Source organism: Oncorhynchus masou, chromosome 24 (assembly GCF_036934945.1).
Source record: "Oncorhynchus masou masou isolate Uvic2021 chromosome 24, UVic_Omas_1.1, whole genome shotgun sequence".
NCBI classification, from domain to species: Eukaryota; Metazoa; Chordata; class Actinopteri; order Salmoniformes; family Salmonidae; genus Oncorhynchus; species Oncorhynchus masou.
In genome coordinates, this window is record NC_088235.1 from 52482972 (window position 1) to 52502835 (window position 19864).

The 19864-nt window shown below is 40.6% G+C and overlaps 1 protein-coding gene across 1 annotated transcript in view; it reads right to left on the reverse strand.

The window, feature by feature from the left end:
- Positions 1-351: 351 nt before the first annotated feature.
- Positions 352-19864, reverse strand: part of LOC135511631 (VPS10 domain-containing receptor SorCS3-like) — a 67989-nt gene continuing 48476 nt past the window's right edge. Inside the window, exons 11-27 of the mRNA XM_064933116.1 lie at positions 17063-17165; positions 16697-16773; positions 16480-16574; positions 9648-9749; positions 9237-9354; positions 8803-8936; positions 8154-8267; positions 7757-7928; positions 7171-7354; positions 6760-6899; positions 6432-6555; positions 6030-6142; positions 5704-5835; positions 5383-5482; positions 4364-4469; positions 4026-4186; positions 352-1282 (exon numbers count right to left, since the gene is read on the reverse strand). Coding sequence (XP_064789188.1) covers positions 1218-1282; positions 4026-4186; positions 4364-4469; positions 5383-5482; positions 5704-5835; positions 6030-6142; positions 6432-6555; positions 6760-6899; positions 7171-7354; positions 7757-7928; positions 8154-8267; positions 8803-8936; positions 9237-9354; positions 9648-9749; positions 16480-16574; positions 16697-16773; positions 17063-17165 — 2040 coding nt within the window. The 3' untranslated portion in view covers positions 352-1217. The remainder of the gene's footprint in view (positions 1283-4025; positions 4187-4363; positions 4470-5382; positions 5483-5703; positions 5836-6029; positions 6143-6431; positions 6556-6759; positions 6900-7170; positions 7355-7756; positions 7929-8153; positions 8268-8802; positions 8937-9236; positions 9355-9647; positions 9750-16479; positions 16575-16696; positions 16774-17062; positions 17166-19864) is intronic.

Sequence of the window (19864 nt, forward strand, 5' to 3'; positions counted from 1 at the left end):
GGCTGAATAATTTTGCACGCCCAATTTTTCAGTTTTTGATTTGTTAACAAAGTTTGAAATATCCAATAAATGACGTTCCACTTCATGATTGTGTCCCACTTGTTGTTGATTCTTCACAAAAAAATGCAGTTTTATATCTTTATGTTTGAAATTTTATATCTTTATGCCTGAAATGTGGCAAAAGGTCGCAAAGTTCAAGGGGGCCAAATACTTTCGCAAGGCACTGTATCAGAATCCGTGATTATGGAGAACATAAAGCTTGGAACTCAAGGCTAGTTACCTTGAAATACTTGTTTACATCTCCATCAATACAATGTGTACATGTAAAAAACAACATAGGCCTACTTTCATAGAAAAATACATTTATTTTGAACAATTACAACATTTCATTTTGTTTACAGTAAGAACTATGGGGTAAAAACTGAAATATTAGCTTATTTAACAAAATTAACAATACAGTATAGCACATGCACTACAATGTTAAGCAACTATTGCTAAATATTCAACAAGACCATCCCATAAATGGTTTAAAGCATTTACTAATATTAAAATCACCATGTTCAACACTTGCTTACCTCATCATATTATCTTAGATGTTACAGTTACAAAGTGAATTATGACATGCTAGAAAAAGTGAGAAATATTATTATATTAGCAGTAGGCTAATAGAAACCCAACTCTATTCAGTGTGCCAAGATTCTAGAATGGACAATCTAATAAAAAATGTTGGCACACATGCTTTTTATCCACCTGTACACCTTTTAACAGCCTCAATTATATCTAGAGATTGTTTCCCAAGAAGCCACTCTAATTTGTAGTATGCCTTTCTGTGTTATTATTTACATTCCACATCCCTTGTGTAATAGTACAGTCGATACAGTTGTCATTATCAAATGTACATCTGTAAGATAATCATGTTGTGTTAAAGTTTTGATTTGCAATGCTATCTGGCACTGAAGAAAACAATTACTCTTTCAACAATGGCATGTTCTTATGCCTATTTCTGACATTCACAGATGTCATATTACACTTCCTCAATACTCAAGTAAGGTATATACACCACATGTATTCTCCTGCTATACAGAATTCCAAAGTATTGTGAAATACATATTAAGTAGCAATTCTCGGCGACCACAGTATAGGGTGAAAACAAAGCTTTTTAAATTGGTACATTGAAACACCACAACCTGTATTTACAGTACTCATAATCTAATTTCTTAGACATTAGTACAAGTAGGAAACTCTCTTGTGATCACTCTCTCCCCATTTCTTCCATTTTCTCCTGGTGATAGAATATATAAACACAGGTATAATTATTATGAATAGTGCCCCCAAAGACACTATTGTCTCCAACACCCCAATAAAGCAAATTACCCCAGTTGGTATCATTTGAATGTTTTGATGTTGGCAGCAATTTGAGGACCTTTGTGTCGACCTACCAACTAAACTAGCATAGGAACCACTGCAGGCATCAGAGTAATCATGGCATCTTAACTTCTTATGGCTGGGGGCAGTATTGAGGAGCTTGGATGAATAAGGTGCCCAGAGTAAACTGCATGCTACTCAGGCCCAAAAGCTAAGATATGCATATCATTAGTAGATTTGGATAGAAAACACTCTGAAGATTCTAAAACTGTTTGAATGATGTCTTTGAGTATAACAGAACTCATATGGCAGGCAAAAACCTGAGAAAAATCCAACCAGGAAGTGGGAAATCTGAGGTTTGTAGTTTTTCAACTCATTGCCATTCCAATATAACGTGTCTGTGGGGTCATTTTGCACTACCTAAGGCTTCCACTAGATGTCAACAATCTTTAGAACCTTGTTTGATGCTTTTACTGTGAAGGGGGGCCGAATGAGAGGGGATTGAGCCAGGTGTCTGGCAGATTGCCACAAGCTCGTGATGCGCAGTCATGTGAAAGGTAGCTTGCGTTCCATTGCTCTTCTAGAGACAAAGGAATTCTCAGGTTGGAACATTATTGGGGATTTATGATAAAAACATCCTAAAGATTGATTCTATACTTTGTTTGACATGTTTCTACGACCTGCAATATAACTTTTTGGACTTTTCGTCCGACCTTTCGGCTGGACTTGTTGACCAAACGCCCTGACAAAAGGAGGTATTTGAACATAAATGATGAACTTTATCGAACAAATCAAACATTCATTGTAGAACTGGGATTCCTGGGAGAACATTCTGATGAAGATCATCAAAGTTAAGTGAATATTTATAATGCTATTTCTGACTAATGTTGACTCCACAACATGGCGGATATCTCTTTGGTTGTTTTGGTCTCTGAGCGCCGTACTCAGATTATAGCATGTTTTGCGTTTTCAGTAAAGCTTTTTTGAAATCTGACACAGTGGTTGCATTAAGGAGAAGTTTATCTATAATTCCATGCATAATAGTTGTATCTTTTATCAATGTTTATTATGAGTATTTCTGTAAATTGATGTGGCCCTCTGCAAAATCCCTGGATGTTTTGGAACTACTGAACATAACGCGCCAATGTATACTGAGATTCTTTACTACATAAATATGAATTTTATCGAACAAAACATACATGTATTGTGTAACATGAAGTCCTATGAGTGTCATCTGATGAAGATCATCAAAGGTTAATGATTAATTTGATCAATATTTCTGCTTTTTGTGACTCCTCTCTTTGGCTGGAAAAATGGCTGTTTTTCTGTGACTTAGCTCTGACCTAACATAATCGTTAGGTTTGCTTTCGTCATGAAGCCTTTTTGAAATCGGACACGGTGATGTGATTAACAAGAAGTGTATCTTTAAAATGGTGTAACATACTTGTATGTTTGAGGAATTTGTAATTATGGGATTTCTGTTGTTTTGAATTTTGCTCCCTGCACTTTCACTGGCTGTTGTCATATCGATCCCGTTAGCGGGGATCTCAGCCCAAAGAGGTTTTAACAGACACACAACAGCCATATTATTGAATCTAATGGTACAAGTTAAAGCTCCCATATTGCTCTGCCCATTGAGAATAAATAGTTGGGTTGCAACAGAAGAGAAATCTATCTGTCTCCGATCACTAAGGTCTGCTGGAGGAGAGACCTGCTGTGAGATGAAGATTGGCCAAATTGCTGACCTCTCAAAAAGCCTTCCGCCCACATGTCTATCAGGACCACTGCAGTAGCACAATTGTCAAAAACAGTCAGCAGTCCCCCTGATTTAACAACCCAATGGTTTCCCTATGTTAACCTTTATACACACACGCACACATGGATTTTGTACTGTACATATGTGGCAATGGTGGAGTAGGGGCCTGAGGGGGAACACAGTGTGTTGTGAAATCTGTGAATATATTGTAATGTTAAAAAAATGGTATAAACTGGCTTAATTTAGCTGAGGATCCATATGAAATACAAATACTTACAGGAGCTTATGTTACAAAATAAGACAAATCAATGGCACTTAAAGGTTTGTCAAGTACAATACAGTAGGCCTTACACCATGAAACATTCTGTATCTTAAAATGGCTAATCATAATGCCCTCATGACACTGAATATTGATACAATGCTTTCCATTGCAATCCATAATTCTGTCAGAACTCAATATCTGACACAAACCTATTCTGATAGATGATAAGGTGCTGTGTTGTTTTTATTGCAGCTCGCTTGACGCATTAGCTATCTCTTTGAAAATATGTGAGTTAACTGACTAGCTAGCCGTTTGTGGCTTTTAAACTTGCTGTCCTAGCAATGATGAAAACATATTACAATGTTTCAATTATACCATTTAACCAATGTATTTAGCGTGATTAATTATTGAAATTGCAAATTAACTTGATGTCTATTACGACAATTTACAATATAACTATTGCTCATATGTTACAGTGCACAACAGAGATTTGTCTTCTCCTTTGTGTGGACAGATGATTTACATAGGCTACGGCATGTGATGATTTTCATGGGAGCTTGGCTCTGGCTCATGGGAGCTTGGCTTGGCTCTAGGTCCATTAGGCAAGTCCGCCACTTTTCTATACGGTAAGGTCTAACTTACCTCTGGTCCTGGCCTCCAGTTCTTTCTCTGTAAGTTCCTTCTCCGAGAGGAACTCACTGTGCTTCATCTTGGACATGGTGTTGTTCTGCCTAACCGTGCCGATCCTCTCCGGCTCCTTTTCCTGGTTCTCCTCAGCCTGGACATGGATCCAAGGGATTTTCCTAACAAGCCAGACACCACTCTACTGATGTCATGTGAACTTAAGCTGCAGTTCTGTAACAACTTCACTTCTTAGTTGATAGTTAAGAATATAATGTAGCTTTTGAATGCCACTAAGACAAAATAAGAAAAAATTGGTTGACTATTACCAACCAATCAATATTATTACAAGAACATACCTTTTGAACTTGAAGATGAAGAATGCAACTAAACCAACAAACGCCACAGATAGCAACATCAGCATGGCTGAGCTACTGTGAATTGGGTTGGAATCGACCAGAGGTGCTGGGGAAATACAGAGACAGACAAGACTTTAGCCTACAGATTTCTGCTTTAGCCAATTCTTTTGTTGATATCATTAATTTACTGTAGTTATGTCTTTGTTACTCTTGTCTATAACTGTTCTGTACTTTCTCATGTACTTTATGTTTTGTGCCGAACAAGAAGAGCAGCTGCTGCATGAGCTACAGCTAATGGGGATCCTAATAAACTAAAGTAAACCAACCATGCCAAACGCGCAAAAAAAAGAGTTGGTAAAAGCAGAAACAATTTCAATGGGAGAAAACGGGAAGAAACCAGCAATCATTCGTTTTTATTCACTTAGCAGGTGTCCATTAGGTCTGAGTGAGCATCTGTCATGTTTCATTTTAAGAAGGGCCCCCCATCCATGAGGTCCTGCTCTTTCTCCCTATGCCTCTGAAAGGTTTGCGCTTAGTCATGGCTTTAAGTGCTGAGGCATATTATTCAGAATATGTATTAACCCACCCCCAACCAATCTTTCTCTCTTCCAAGAGGAGACCAGTGAAGTCATTGACCTTTATACAGCATTTTAAAGGCACCTCAGACCTTTCCATGCAGACACAGTTTAAGACACATCAGTGACTGAATGAAAAGGGTAAAGTCATGATTGACAAGTTGTAGTGATATGCTAATATCCAAATGACCCTGTTGACTTCCAAGGTGAATACTAAAGGTATCTGTTGTTAAAAGTCTCATTGATTGCATGACTATAAGACAATCTACTGTAATAAGCTAGATACAAAAGAGATTTAAGGAAAAATATCTATCAATGCCTGATGTTGACATCAGGTGGTGAATTGAATGTCGGTACAGTGCTTATTATAGTATTTATAATTGTTTATGCATTGTTATTTAGCATTTTATACTGTGAAAGAGTCAAAGAAAAACTGCAACTTACCCGAAGTTAGCTGTGTGATGTAAACAATTATATGAGTGTCAGGTTTCAACTCAAACTGGATCAATCCTTGGTTCAGGGCATTTATAAGAATGTCTGATATCTGTATCACAGGATTGAAAAATGACATGGCACCCCAAAATGTGCATTTGCAAAGATTATTCTTTCAAATTTGAAGAAAAGCTGATGATAACATTATCTTGGAAAACCAATTAAATCAGGTAAACCCCATTGGTGATACAAATGTGAATTGTTTTGTAGATTAATTACAATATAAGACTTTTCTAGAAGATTTCCTAAAGTACAAACAAAAAATATGCTTACACTCACTAAGCCCTCTTCATTCCCTTTCCCATGTTCAGACAACTGAGTCTCAGGCAGGATAAATAGTTCTGCTGTTGTTGGAACACCTGGAAACAACGATACCAACAGCTGCTCTTCTGGAAACCCAGACACCTGTAACAGCAGTCTTCCAGTCAAACACGCACACTGCTATCGTGGGAAAACACATCATACTCCACATCTATGTTTACTTTACTTCCTTAAAATGTCACATTGAATTAAAGAGGGTTATCCTCAACATGACCATTAAAGCCATTGCGTGACAACCTCATGACGACTGTTGTCCCAGAGGGAACTTAGTCCTATACCTGCGACACAGCTGTCCTCACCACACGGCCCACATCCTCTCTCCACTCAGGGATGTCAGGGTTGTGCTCGTCCAAAGTCGGAGAGAATGATAACAGCAGGGATTTGAAGAACTCTGCGAAACATGGAGGATGATTCCATGAACCCTCTACCACAAAGCTTTGCCGTGTGGCAACATACCATTAAGAATCCTTCAGTTTACTGGAATTGCTTATAACCTAACATGAATTTACAATTTACTCTTGTTTCATGACATAAAGGTGAGTAGAAAGGAGTAGAGGTGACGTCTACATTCTCACTAACAAGGCAGTGTTAACATGGATACAGAAGATGTGTGATTAAAACAAGTTGCGTACCTATGTTGCATTCATATTAAAGCCTTCGAAGGAGTCCTTTCCGCTCACCTTTAACAATGATGACCTTGGTATCCTGCAGTATGTTGCACCCAGAAGACACCTGGACAACGACCCTGTTCATGCCCTCCTTCTGAAACGTGTACGCGATGCTTCCACCCAAGGTTATTAAGGACTGGGTTTTGCAAGACAAAGCGAATGGCATAGAAAACCTCACAACCTTTTGCCTTTTGCAGCACACATGGAATACACAAAGGACCAAAACAACTTGCTGCGAATAAACAATTCCAATCTACAATACAACAAGGTACCTGAACTAGGCAAGGTGTAGCACCCACACAGATACAGCAGGAATGGTCAGTGTAATTGGGAGAAGGACTCTCACCTCAGAGCTGTTTTCAAACCACCAGAAAAAGGTTAGCGTTCTTTGGTGGACGGGCCAGACCACAGCAGTTAGGTTGGCTCCCTTCTTCCTGATGGCCACAATAGGAGCTGAGAGATACACACGCTCCACTGGGCCTGAGACACACAAGAGAACCACATTGGCCAATACAAACCAAATGCAGTCATTTTGGTATCAGTAAATTGGTTAATTTACAAATCCAACATAATCCAATAGCTTCATAAGCACTTAAAATGCATTGTTGTTGTAGGTCAATCTATAGTTCTTGACGTATGATCATCTGTAATCTATGCTGGTGTCAGTGGCTTACTGCGGTAACATGCTTAGGCAGGAAAAATCATGAAACCACATGAGACATAAGGGAGCCAGTGTTTCTTGTTGACATACTGGTGATATGTAAGAACATGGAGCTGCTGTCATAACCCTGGCTGTTCTCAGCATGTGCTGTCACTCTGAAGATCCCAGGTGCTCTATAGCTGTGTTTGATCCCATCGCCTCTCCGGCTCAGGTTGTACATGACCGTGATGCCATCCCCAAAGTCTAGCTGGATATGTGTCCACAACGAGTTTCCCTGGAGACAGGAAGTAAGACAGACATCATTAGTCAGAACAGATTGTTATGACACTGCATTATCTTTCACAGGGAAGAGTTGTCTAGGGAAATACTTGGGATGAGATTTGAGATTAGACATAGGAGAAGCACTCGGGAGACGAGAACGAACAAGAGAGAACTCAGGAGGAGCAAGTGAGAGATAAAGATAGAAAGAAAAAGAAACAGAGACAATGTAGTGAGTCATAGTGCTCTTTCATTCCAAAACCAGACAAAAGCAGTTCAGACTCTGGGGACTTCACGTCATCCAACACTTCAAAAGCACAAGATAATCCAGGACAAACTTCCACCGCTCCATGATGAAATAATAATAATATGCCAACTAATCACACAGTGTTGGTTAGTGGTGGGAGAGGAGACTCACATCGTCCAGATGCACCAGGAAGGTGATGTTACTGCCCAGGTTGGCAGTGAGGTCTCCATGGCTGGTGGTCAGTCTGAGGCCTCTGGGAGGCCTGGGGGAACAATGCTGTTTCCTGGGGGAGTACACATCCTTTCCTCCCTCTTTGCAGTTATTAGACAAAACTTTCCTGTACCTACCAGTGACAACATTCACAACATAGATGTCATTTTATAATTGAGAGTGAGACTGGATTTACTGTAGTCTCAACGCAGAGAGAGTAATTTGCTGAACAAAGGGCCCTATTCAATAAAAAACAATATTTACTGAGTGGTAAAACACTGAATATCAAATCACTGCACAGAAAGAGTGTTATTTTGCACAAGGGAGGAAGGAATGAGGGATAGTACAAGTTACTTACCCTGTGCTATTGAGGTAATTCTGGCTCGTGCTACAGCTTCTTGGTACCGTATTTGGGTCGAACCAAAAAGCAGGTGAACACTTTCCATCAGCTTGACGTTCATACCCATAATCACTGTAAAACATGAGACTGTTCATAAAACACTATCTACTTTCCCCTCGCTGACACTAAAAAGCTTTTGTAGTTGTGCAATAGGTCAGTTATTTTTGTATGACTACAAGACCAGTGACATGATCGTTGTCAGAAGAGATTTTCAGAGATAAAGATACAATACATTTAGAATTAATTGAGCAATTCCTTACTTATTAATTGGATGAAAATAAATAATTTGTCATTATGTAAATTAGACAAGCTTAGTCACATTCACAATTTGCAAACCATAATTGGATTGTGTGGATGCATGCACAGTGGCTACATGTAATAAACTGGAGAACATTAGGGAAATTGAAGAGGTATAAAGTTGAGCAAACTAATGGTTTTGGTGATTAGATATGTGATTAGGGGGGCTGTTAAGTCCTGTGAGGCTCCAGTAATTAAGAAACAATTCCATTTAATGTCCAGCAGAGTGTTGGGGGATGGGTTACATGTACAGTCCCCTTGCCTATTCACTGATGTAACAACTGAGGAAGTCTACCATAACTTTACATACCATTCAAAATCATAGGCCCTGCAGATGCATGGTTCTGAGGATATGACTCGGGAGTAGTCCTGGGTCAGCATACAGCGGTTCCCTGGCCTCCGTTTCATAAAGGTCTGCTTTTCTCCCATCACACATGGCTCTCCCTATCAAACAAATTACATTTCATTCCCTGCGGTGAATTTCATTACATTGATTCAATGTTTTTTACAGATCAATAGCCTGAAATTATATGAATGTACAATGTGATTCAGCTGTGTGTGTGTGTGTGTGTGTGTGTGTGTGCTTGTGCGTGCGTGCGTGCGAGCTTGCCTGCCTGCGTGCGTGCGTGCGAGTGTGTGTGTGTTTGTGTACATGCATCCATGTGCTGTGTTTACAGTGACAATAAACAAACATGCCTATCTTGATGTTGGCATCAAATCAATAACTTTCATTAAGTACATAACCTTGTTATGTAGGTTCCAAGTCTGATAATCTCCGTCCATGCATCTCCTGCTAAAGATGGCTTTGTAGTCAATCTTTATCAGCTGCCATTCTGAAATACGACTTAAGTGTCCAGTGAAACTTAAATCAACGAAACAAAACATTAGGTAAGTTATTAGCCTTATTGTCTATGTCTCTTGTAAAACGAAGATGTTGCCCAGACTGGTGTATTGCTGCTGTGGCCCAGACATTCAATTTAAACACATTAACACAAATAAATAACTTTGCAAACACAGCTATGTGTATAGTACCTCTGGCAAACAAAACATTGTAAATTGAGAAATTAAGTTTAGGTGCTATTTACCGATTCATGCATAATAACAACACTATTTTACTTTCATAAACAATGTTGACCCAACCCTAACTCCACTTACGTGATGATGTGATTCTCTGGTTGCATAAGAGCCCCATCCAGAAACAAAGGAACCAGAGAGAAACTGTGACGATCCCATTTCTTACCCTCGTCCAGACTTATCCTATTTCGCAACACAGGACAACAAATATTAACATCTGATTAAATACATAATGTAGTTAAATTACTATGCTAGTAATGGCGTAATTACATGTACACCACAATTTCAAACTTTCTGTCATCTTTGTAATCTTTGTAAGGTGTGACAATGAAAAGAGTTTAACAGAAAATATTTATAGCCATTTCTACAGAGTCCAAATTCCTAGTGATACCGTTCTTAAGATGCATTCTCATCATGGATGAAAAATGAAGTACCCACATCAGCCTGTTCTCTATGTGGAAAAGTTTCCTAACTATGCACTCAATAATAGAACTAATGTTTCACAGGTCTAGGTACATGTCGAGGGTGAGAAAACATAAAAAAGAGATATGACTCAGGCTCTAACAATTGATGGACTTAAATCACCCTTCACAGATGTTAATTGATTGTGACACTGTTTCAGTACGGGGGATATCAAAGTATCTGGTGTGACAGGGTTCCAACAACACAAGGACCCTGGCCCACAAAGTCCCCCAATACTTCAAACCTGGACTTGGCATTATTTGCATAAAAGTAATTTGCGAAAATACCCATGAACAGTGCAATGCGTTACCAGACATTCTTTGTTGAAAGGATTCTGACAGTTTTGATGTGGTGAGAGAAACAGTTGCAGTTGCTGGAGACAGACAACCCATGGAAATATACCTTGCTAATCAGCATTTCAAAGGCTAAATGCAATCGTATGCAACAACACAACCAAAACTGAAATCAGAATTGAATTAACTGTGTCCTTAAATGGGAACATCAACATTAGTCTTTAAGCATTGCACACCTGTTCCTGAAATCAACTGATAAGGCACAGTATAATGCATCTTTACATACAATGTATATCATTATTATACTACCATATACAGTACCTTCAGAAAGTATTCACACCCCTTTACTTTTCTGCATTTTGTTGTGTTACAGCTGAAATTCAGATTTTTTTTTGTCACTGATCTACACACAATAAACAAAGTTTGAATTTTTTGGTAGAAAAAGGTAGAATTTTTGGTAGAACATTTTCCAAATTGATAAAAAATGAAAAGCTGAAATGTCTTGAGTCAATAAGTATTCAACCCCTTTGTTATGGCAAACCTACATAAGTTCAGGAGTAAAAATGTGTTAAAAAAATGTGTTCAATAGTGGTTAAAAAAACTCCCCATCTCTGTACCCCACACATACAATTATCTGTAAGGTCCCTCAATCGAGTAGTGAATTTTAAGCACAGATTCAACCACAAATAACAGGGAGATTTTCCAATGCCTTGCAAAGATTTGTCAAGATAAAAAAGCAGATGCTGAATATCCCTTTGAGCATGGTGAAGTTATTAATTAGGCTTTGGATGGTGTATCAGTACACCCAGTCACTACAACGATACAGGCGTCATTCCTAACTCAGTTGCTGGACAGGAAGCAAACTGCTCAGGGATTTCAACATGAGGCCAATGGTGATTTTAAAACAGTTACAGAGTTGAATGGTTGTAATATAAGAAAACTGAGGATTTATCAACAACATTGTAGTTATCAAAAAGAAAGGAGGACCAAGGCACTCTTCATATAATTAATTAAAATGCCTTTATTTGTATGGTATGTTCAATAGAAATAAAGTTTTAAAAATCCGACGCATTTCGGCTGCATGGCCTTCGTCAGGGATACAAATAAATGTACTTCTAGTTCCGACCATGCAGTAATACCTAACAAGTAATCTAACAATTTCACAACAACCTCCTTATACACACAAGTGTAAAGGAATGAAATTGAATATGATTGCCGAAAGGCATAGTCAAGATGCAGTAGATGGTATAAAGTACAGTATAAACATATGAGATGAGTAATGGAGGGTATGTAAACATTATATCAAGTGGCATTGTTTAAAGTGGCTAGTGATACTTTATTAATAAAAATTGGATGTATTATATGTAACTAGAGATGAGTCAGTATGTTGGCAGCAGCCACTCAATGTTAGTGATGGCTGTTTAACAGTCTGATGGCCTTGATATAGAAGCTGTTTTTCAGTCTCTCGGTCCCCGCTTTGGTGCACCTGTACTGACCTCACCTTCTGGATGATATCGGGGTGAACAGGCAGTGGCTCGGGTGGTTGTTGTCCTTGATGATCTTTTTGGCCATCCTGTGACATCGGGTGCTGTAGGTGTCCTGGAGGGCAGATAGTTTGACCCCAGTGACGAATTGTGCAGACCTCACTACCCTCTGGAGAGCCTTACGGTTTTGGGCGGAGCAGTTGCCGTAGCAGGCGGTGATCCAGCCCGAAAGGATGCTCTCGATTGTGCATCTGTAAAAGTTTGTGAGTGTTTTCGGTAACAAGCCAAATTTCTTCAGCCTCCTGAGGCTGCTGCACCTGTTTCCTGAAGTCCACAATCATCTCCTTTGTTTTGTTGACATTGAGTGTGAGGTTATATTCCTGACACCACACACCGAGGGCCCTCACCTCCTCCCTGTAGGCTGTCTCGTCATTGTTGGTAATCAAGCCTACCACTGTATTGTCGTCTGCAAACTTGATGATTGAGTTGGAGGTGTGCATGGCCACGCAGTCATGGGTGAACAGGGAGTACAGGAGAGGGCTGAGAATGCACCATTTTGGGGCCCCAGTGTTGAGGATCAGCGGGGTGGAGATGTTGTTTCCTACCCTAACCACCTAGGAGGCGGCCCGTCAGGAAGTCCAGGACCCAGTTGCACAGGGCGGGGTCGAGACCCAGGGTCTCGAGCTTAATGACGATTTTGCAGGGTACTATGATGTTAAATGCTGAGCTGTAGCCAATGAACAGCATTCTTACATAGGTATTCCTCTTGTCCAGATGGGTTAGGGCAGTGTGCAGTGTGATTGTGTCGTCTGTGGACCTATTGGGACAGTAAGCAAATTGGAGTGGATCTAGGGTGTCAGGTAGGGTGGAGATAATATGGTCCTTTACTTGTCTCTCAAAGCACTTCATGATGGAAGTGAGTGCTATGGGGCGATGGTCATTTAGCTCAGATACCTTAGCTTTCTTGGGAACAGGAACAATAGTGTCCCTCTTGAAGCATGTGGGAACAGCAGACTGGGATTGGATTGATTGAATATGTCCGTAAACACACTAGCCAGCTGGTCTGCGCATGCTCTGAGGACTGCGGCTAGGGATGCTGTCTGGGCCGGCAGCTTTGCAAGGGTTAAAATGTTAAAATGTTTTACTCATGTTGGCAGCAGTGAAGGAGAGCCCACAGGTTTTGGTAGTGGGTAGTGTTGGTGGCACTGTATTGTCCTCAAAGCGAGCAAAGAAGTTTAGTTTGTCTGGAAGCAAGACATTGTGGACCGCGACGGGGCTGGTTTTCCTTTTGTAGTCCGTGATTGACTGTAGGCCCTGCCACATACCTCATACATGTCTGAGCCGTTGAATTGCAACTCTACTTTTTCTCTATACTGACGCTAAGCTTGTTTGATTGCCTTGTGGAGGGAATAGCTACACTGTTTGAATTCGGTCAAGTTTCAGGTCGCCTTGCCCTGATTATAAGCAGTGGTTCGCGCTTTAAGTTTTGAGCGAATGCTGCCATCAATCCACGGTTTCTGGATGGGGAAGGTTTTAATAGACGCTGTGAATACGACATCACCGATGCACTTGCTAATTAACTCGCTCAGCGAATCAGTGTATTCATCAATGTCATTGTCCGACACTATGCGGAACATATCCCAGTCCACGTGATCGAAGCAATCTTGAAGCGTGGAATCCGATTGGTCAGACCAGCGTTGAACAGGTCTGAGCACGGGTGTTTCCTGTTTCAGCTTCTGTCTATAGGCTGAGAGCAACAAAATGGAGTCGTGGTTAGATTTTCCGAACGGAGGACGGGGAGGGCTTTTTATGTGTCGTGGAAGTTAGAACAACAATGATCCAGGGTTTTGCCAGCCCGGGTCACGCATTCAATATGCTGATAAAATTTAGGGAGTCTTGTTTTCAGATTAGCCTTGTTAAAATCCCCAGTTACAATAAATGCAGCCTCAGGATATGTGGTTTCCAGTTTACATAGAGCCCAATGCAGTTATTTCAGGGCCGTCGATATGTCTGCTTGGGGAGGATATACAGGACTATGATTATGATCGAAGAGAATTCTCTTGGTAGATAATGAGGTCGGCATTTGATTGTAAGGAATTCTAGGTCAGGTGAACAAAAGGACTTGAGATCCTGTAAGTTGTTACGATCACACCACGTCTCACTAATCATAAGGCCTCCGCCCTTCTTCTTACCAGAGAGATGCATGTTTCTGTCGGTGCGATGCGTGAAGAAACCAGGTGGCTCTACCGACTCTGATGACGTTCCCCGATTGAGCCATTTTTCCATGAAATAAAGAACGTTTCAATCTCTGGAAGGCAGCTCTTGCTCGGATTTCGTTTACCTTGTTGTCAAGAGACTGGACATTTGCGAATAGTATGCTCGGGAGCAGTGCGCAATGTGCCCGTCTACGGAGCCTAACCAGAAGACCGCTCCGTCTGCCCCTTCTGCGGCACCATTGTTTTGGGTCGCGGGCTGGGATCCGATCCATTGTCCAGGGTGGTGGACCAAACAGAGGATCCACTTCAGGAAAGTCGTATTCCTGGTCGTAATGTTGTTGAGTTGACATTGCTCTTACATCCAATAGTTCTCTCTGGCTGTATGTAATAAAACATAAGATTTCCTGGGGTAACAATGTAAGAAATAACACATAAAAAACCAGACCGCATAGCTTCCTAGGAACGCAAAGCGAGGCGGCCATCTCTGTCGGCGCTGGAAGTATGATGCTTGCAACAAGGAACTCAAGTAATAATTGCAAAAGCTGTGACAAAGAAATGTTATTTTTGTCCTGAATATAAAACATTATGTTTGAAACAAATCCAACACAACACATCACTGAGTACCACTCTTCATATTTTCAAGGATGTTGGTGGGTCTGCTTGTCATCGGTAAGGACTGGGTCTGCTTGTCAAGGAGTTTTCTGAGACAAAATTAAACAGAATAAAGCAAACCATGAAAAACCTGGTTCAGTCTTCTTTTCAACATGGGAGATTAATTCACCTTTAAGCAGGACAATAACCTAAATCACACCATTGAATGTTCCTGAGAGGCCGAGTAACAGTTTTGACGTAAAGTGGCTTGAAAATCTATGGCAAGACATGCAAATGGTTTCTAGCAATGATCAACAACCAACTTGATGGAGCATTAATTATTTTGAAGAGTAATCAGCAAATATTGTACACTCCAAGTGTGCAAAGCTCCCAGACCTACCCAAAAAGGCTCAAAGCTGTAATTTCCTGCCAAAGGTGTTTCTAAAATTCATTGTATAAAGGGGGTTAATAGTTATCTGATCAAGATATACACTGCTCAAAAAAATAAAGGGAACACTTAAACAACACAATGTAACTCCAAGTCAATCACACTTCTGTGAAATCAAACGGTCCACTTAGGAAGCAACACTGATTGACAATACATTTCACATGCTGTTGTGCAATTGGAATAGACAACAGGTGGAAATTATAGGCAATTAGCAAGACACAACAATGTGAGCTGTGGCAAGAAGGTTTGCTCTGTCTGTCAGCATAGTGTCCAGCGCATGGAGGCGCTACCAGGAGACAGCTACCAGGAGACAGCTACCAGGAGATACGAGGGCCCGACGTCCACAGGTGGGGGTTGTGCTTACAGCCCAACACCGTGCAGGACGTTTGGCATTTGCCAGAGAAGATTGGCAAATTCGCCACTGGCGCCCTGTGCTCTTCACAGATGAAGCAGGTTCACACTGAGCACATGTGGCAGAGGTGACAGAGTCTGGAGATGCGGTGGAGAACGTTCTGCTGCCTGCAACATCCTCCAGCATGACCGGTTTGGCGGTGGGTCAGTTATGGTGTGGGGTGGCATTTCTTTGGGGGCCGCACAGCCCTTCATGTGCTCGCCAGAGGTAGCCTGACTGCCATTAGGTACCGAGATGAGATCCTCAGACCCCTTGTGAGACCATATGCTGGTGCGGTTGGCCCTGGGTTCCTCCTAATGCAAGACAATGCTAGACATCATGTGGCTGGAGTGTGTCAGCAGTTCCTGCAATAGGAAGGCATTGATGCTATGGACTGGCCCGCCCGTTCCCCAGACCTGAATCCAATTGAGCACATCTGGGACATCATGTCTCGCTCCATCCACCAACGCCACAGACTGTCCAGGAGTTGGCGGATGCTTTAGTAGTACAGGTCTGGGAGGAGATCCCTCAGGAGACCATCCGCCACCTCATCAGGAGCATGCACAGGCGTTGTAGGGAGGTCATACAGGCACGTGGAGGCCACACACACTACTGAGCCTCATTTTGACTTGTTTTAAGGACATTACATCAAAGTTGGATCAGCATGTAGTGTGGTTTTCCACTTTAATTTTGAGTGTGACTCCAAATCCAGACCTCCATGGGTTGATACATTTGATTTCCATTCATCATTTTTGTGTGATTTTGTTGTCAGCACATTCAACTATGTAAAGAAAAAAGTATTTAATAAGAATATTTCATTTATTCAGATCAGGATGTGCTTTGAGCAGTGTATTACGGTTTTAATTTTCATAAATGTTTAATAAATGTTAGAATTGTTATTCTACATTTGGGAGTATTAAATTCATTTTTTATCCCACTTTGTAACACAACAAAACATGGAAAAAGTCAAAGGATGTGAATACTTTCTGAAGGCACTGTACTCTACAGTAAAATGACAATGAACTTACCAAATGTGCCGGATGGGTACTGTTGCAACTAAAGACACTGCAACTAAAGCACCTCCATTGTCAAGAAACCAAACACCAAGTTCTTCTTCAAATATCTAATAAAAAGTAGAAGACAATACACATATGATTTACATCAATAGTTTTTCATATTCAAAATGCATATTTAGGAAAAACGGACTGAAGTCGGAGCCCATTTTGAGGCAAAGATGGGTCTCACCTGTCTCCAGCTATTGCCAGCATCAGATGTTATAAACATTCCAAGGCTAGTGGAGGACAACTCTGTACCAATGTTGCCTGGGAAAAGAAGAAAATATGAATTCATATACCGGTATATTTGCATAGTAAAGATACATATTTGCAAAGAAAATAAACGATCATAACGTTATCATAGCTATGCAGCTCCTTCTATTTTAGAGGACTTGATCCCATTATGAACACTTTTATTGATCTGTATTCTATTTGAAGATTTCTACAGTACCACAGATAAAAGCTTGCACAACGTTAACAGCTGTGCCTGTCTTGACAATTTTGTTGCTAGAACACAAATATCATGCAGTATAAACCTTTTCGGCTTCTGTCCTACCTGTGGCTACGATGATCCCTGGTGCTGAGTCCTTACTGAAGATACGTCCAGGCAGGTAAGGGTTCACAGGCATATCCAGGTGCAGATGCAGAGAACAAAATGGCTGTCAAAACAAACACAATGGATTCCATTTAGACATAAGCCTAAATAGTGACAACCCGTTTTTCATGGCCTTTCTCGAGTAAGGCAGCTCCAAAATGCAGGCGTTTCAGCCTTTCTCAGTGCTTTCTGTGGTGGTGGGGCGGCCGGCGGAAAATACGGAGCGTAGGGGTTGGTTAATATTCTCTAGTTGCACCATGATTGGCTCAGTGTTCTGTCACTCATGATGGGGACACTACATCACCACAAAATCTACGGGTAGAGCTAAAAAATTCAAGCCCCATGGGTGCTGCCATTGAGTTACATTAGAAGTGCCCATTGAAGAATGCTCAAGATAATTGGCCACAGATAAAAGGACGTCAAATCACGTTCTAGAGTCGCCTTGATAATACTTCCAAAATCTTAGCTAGCAAGCTAGCAGACAATCTACTGGCAAATCCTTTTCAACCCTTGTCATATGAAGAAAAATAATGAAAATCATAGATAAAACAAATCGGTGTTTGTTGGCCATTGGACATAAACATTACACAACAAGTTGGAAATCGCAAATTCAACAATGAGTGGTTTAGATGGAATCAGTGGCTAACTGCAAGCAATCACTAGCCTGCTATTTATTGAAGTGGGTGTGTGGTCCAAGTTTGTGTTTAATTAAGGGTCTCTTTTCCAAGCTTAAAAGGATAAACATTCAATTTTGGCCATGCTGTCAGTCCAGCATGACTTCTGCCACACTCAAAACAACTGGAAGTCTCAGACTTCAATGAGTTCAAGACAACTGGGAACTCTGAAAAAACTAGCTCCGGCAGGGAAAACACGTTTGGAACAGTCATCCAACTCAGAATTGAAAGTCGGGAACTCAGGCCTCTTTCTCGAGCTCCGACCTGAAGATCACTGACGTCATCATGATTCAACCTTGTTTTTTTCCAGAGTTGGCAGTTGTCTTGAAAGCACCATCAATTCAGAGAATGCCAGACTTTGATGACAAAATATGCATACAAAGTACTGCCGTGCCTGTTCCTGTTCAAGTGAGTTCAGAAATGTTTTCTGCCCTACCAAGCAAAAAGGCAGTAACTGCTCATTTGGTCGAAAATGAGTTGTCATTTTTGCAACATTATATACATGCTTAATCATGTATGCAAGTATCCTACCTCCATTGTATTGTGTTTTGGTGAAGATGGGGGTCATATTAGCAGTAACTGTACTAGGTCACTGTGAAACAAAGGTAAATAAAAGCTATTTTTCTCATTTCCACGCTATGTGCAGTTACTGCCTTTTTGCTTGGTAGGGCAGTACTGTATATATTGTAAGAGCTTTCATTGTCTGCTTACATGCCCCATTTACTTATCCTGTACATTTCAAAAGTCCTAGCTCGCTCATTAACATTTTATTAGAAATTACGGATTTCTGCTTGTCGTCCCCTTAAGCTATAGATTTTACGTCTCAATTGTCAGTAGAAACCAAATATGTTTAAGCAAGTCAGCCTTATCAGTTTTTTTAAAAGGTAGTAAATGATGCTTATTGAACTGTTTTGCTGCAGGCTCTGCTGATAGCCAGGTGTGGCAGTGGTAAGATGTTGGGACTACTGTTGTGAAAGCTTTATGTAGGCCCTAACAGTTTGTGGGTACCGTTTGTCACCATTATAGCGCAATTAATGTATTGTTTAGTGTTGAGTTGTGTAGTGGCTTTGCTGGCATGCATCAAAACATATACTGTAAATCTTTCTTTGTCCCACCAAGATTTACATGCTAAAATCACCACTGGGCCTAAACCAATACATCAAATAAAATGCATCTTATAAGGATCTATACTAGGTATACCAAACATTAGGAACACCCCCCCCCTCCCCGGAGCATTTTACAGGGATGCTGGCCCATGTTGACTCCAATACTTCAGTAATGTCAAGTTGGATTGATGTCCTTTGAGTGGTGGACCATTCTTGATACACATGGGAGACTGTCGAGCGTGAAAACCCAAGCTGTGTTGCAGTTCTTGACACAAATCGGTGCGCCTGGCACCTACTAACATGCCTAGTTCAAAGGCACTTCAATATTTTGTCTTTCCCATTCACCCTCTGAATGGCACAAATACACAATTGTCTCAATACTTAAAAATCTGTCTTTAAATCTGTCTCCTCCCCTTCATCTACACTTATTGAAGTGGATTTAACAAGTGACATCAATAAAGGATCATAGCTATTACTTGGATTCACCTGGTCAGTCTATTTCATAGAAAGAGCAGGTATCCTTAAAATGTTTTGTATACCCAGTGTATATCTGACTCATTTATATATGACTCTGTGTTCATACTAATCTCTTTGAAATGGAAGTTTACAAAGACCATTAATGAAACATTTGAATATCTTTCACCAACAGATTTAAACTGACTACAAAGGACATTGGAGCTGGCTGTTCCATTCTGAAGCAAACAAGCCATGTAGTAAAAACATTATCCAAGGTGCAAAGACTAATCTGACAAAATTGCTTCATTTACTGATACACCTAAATTACTAATGTCTCTGATGTAATTCACCCAGAGGGGAGGCAATTTGTATGACAGACGAAAACAGTATTATTATCAAGGCTCAATGCGAGACCCAATTGCAGACACAGGAGGCAGATGGTTGGAGTCTTACAATGTTTATTAATCCAAAGGAGTAGGCAAGAGAATGGTGGTGGACAGGCAAAAAGGTCCAAACCAGATCAGAGT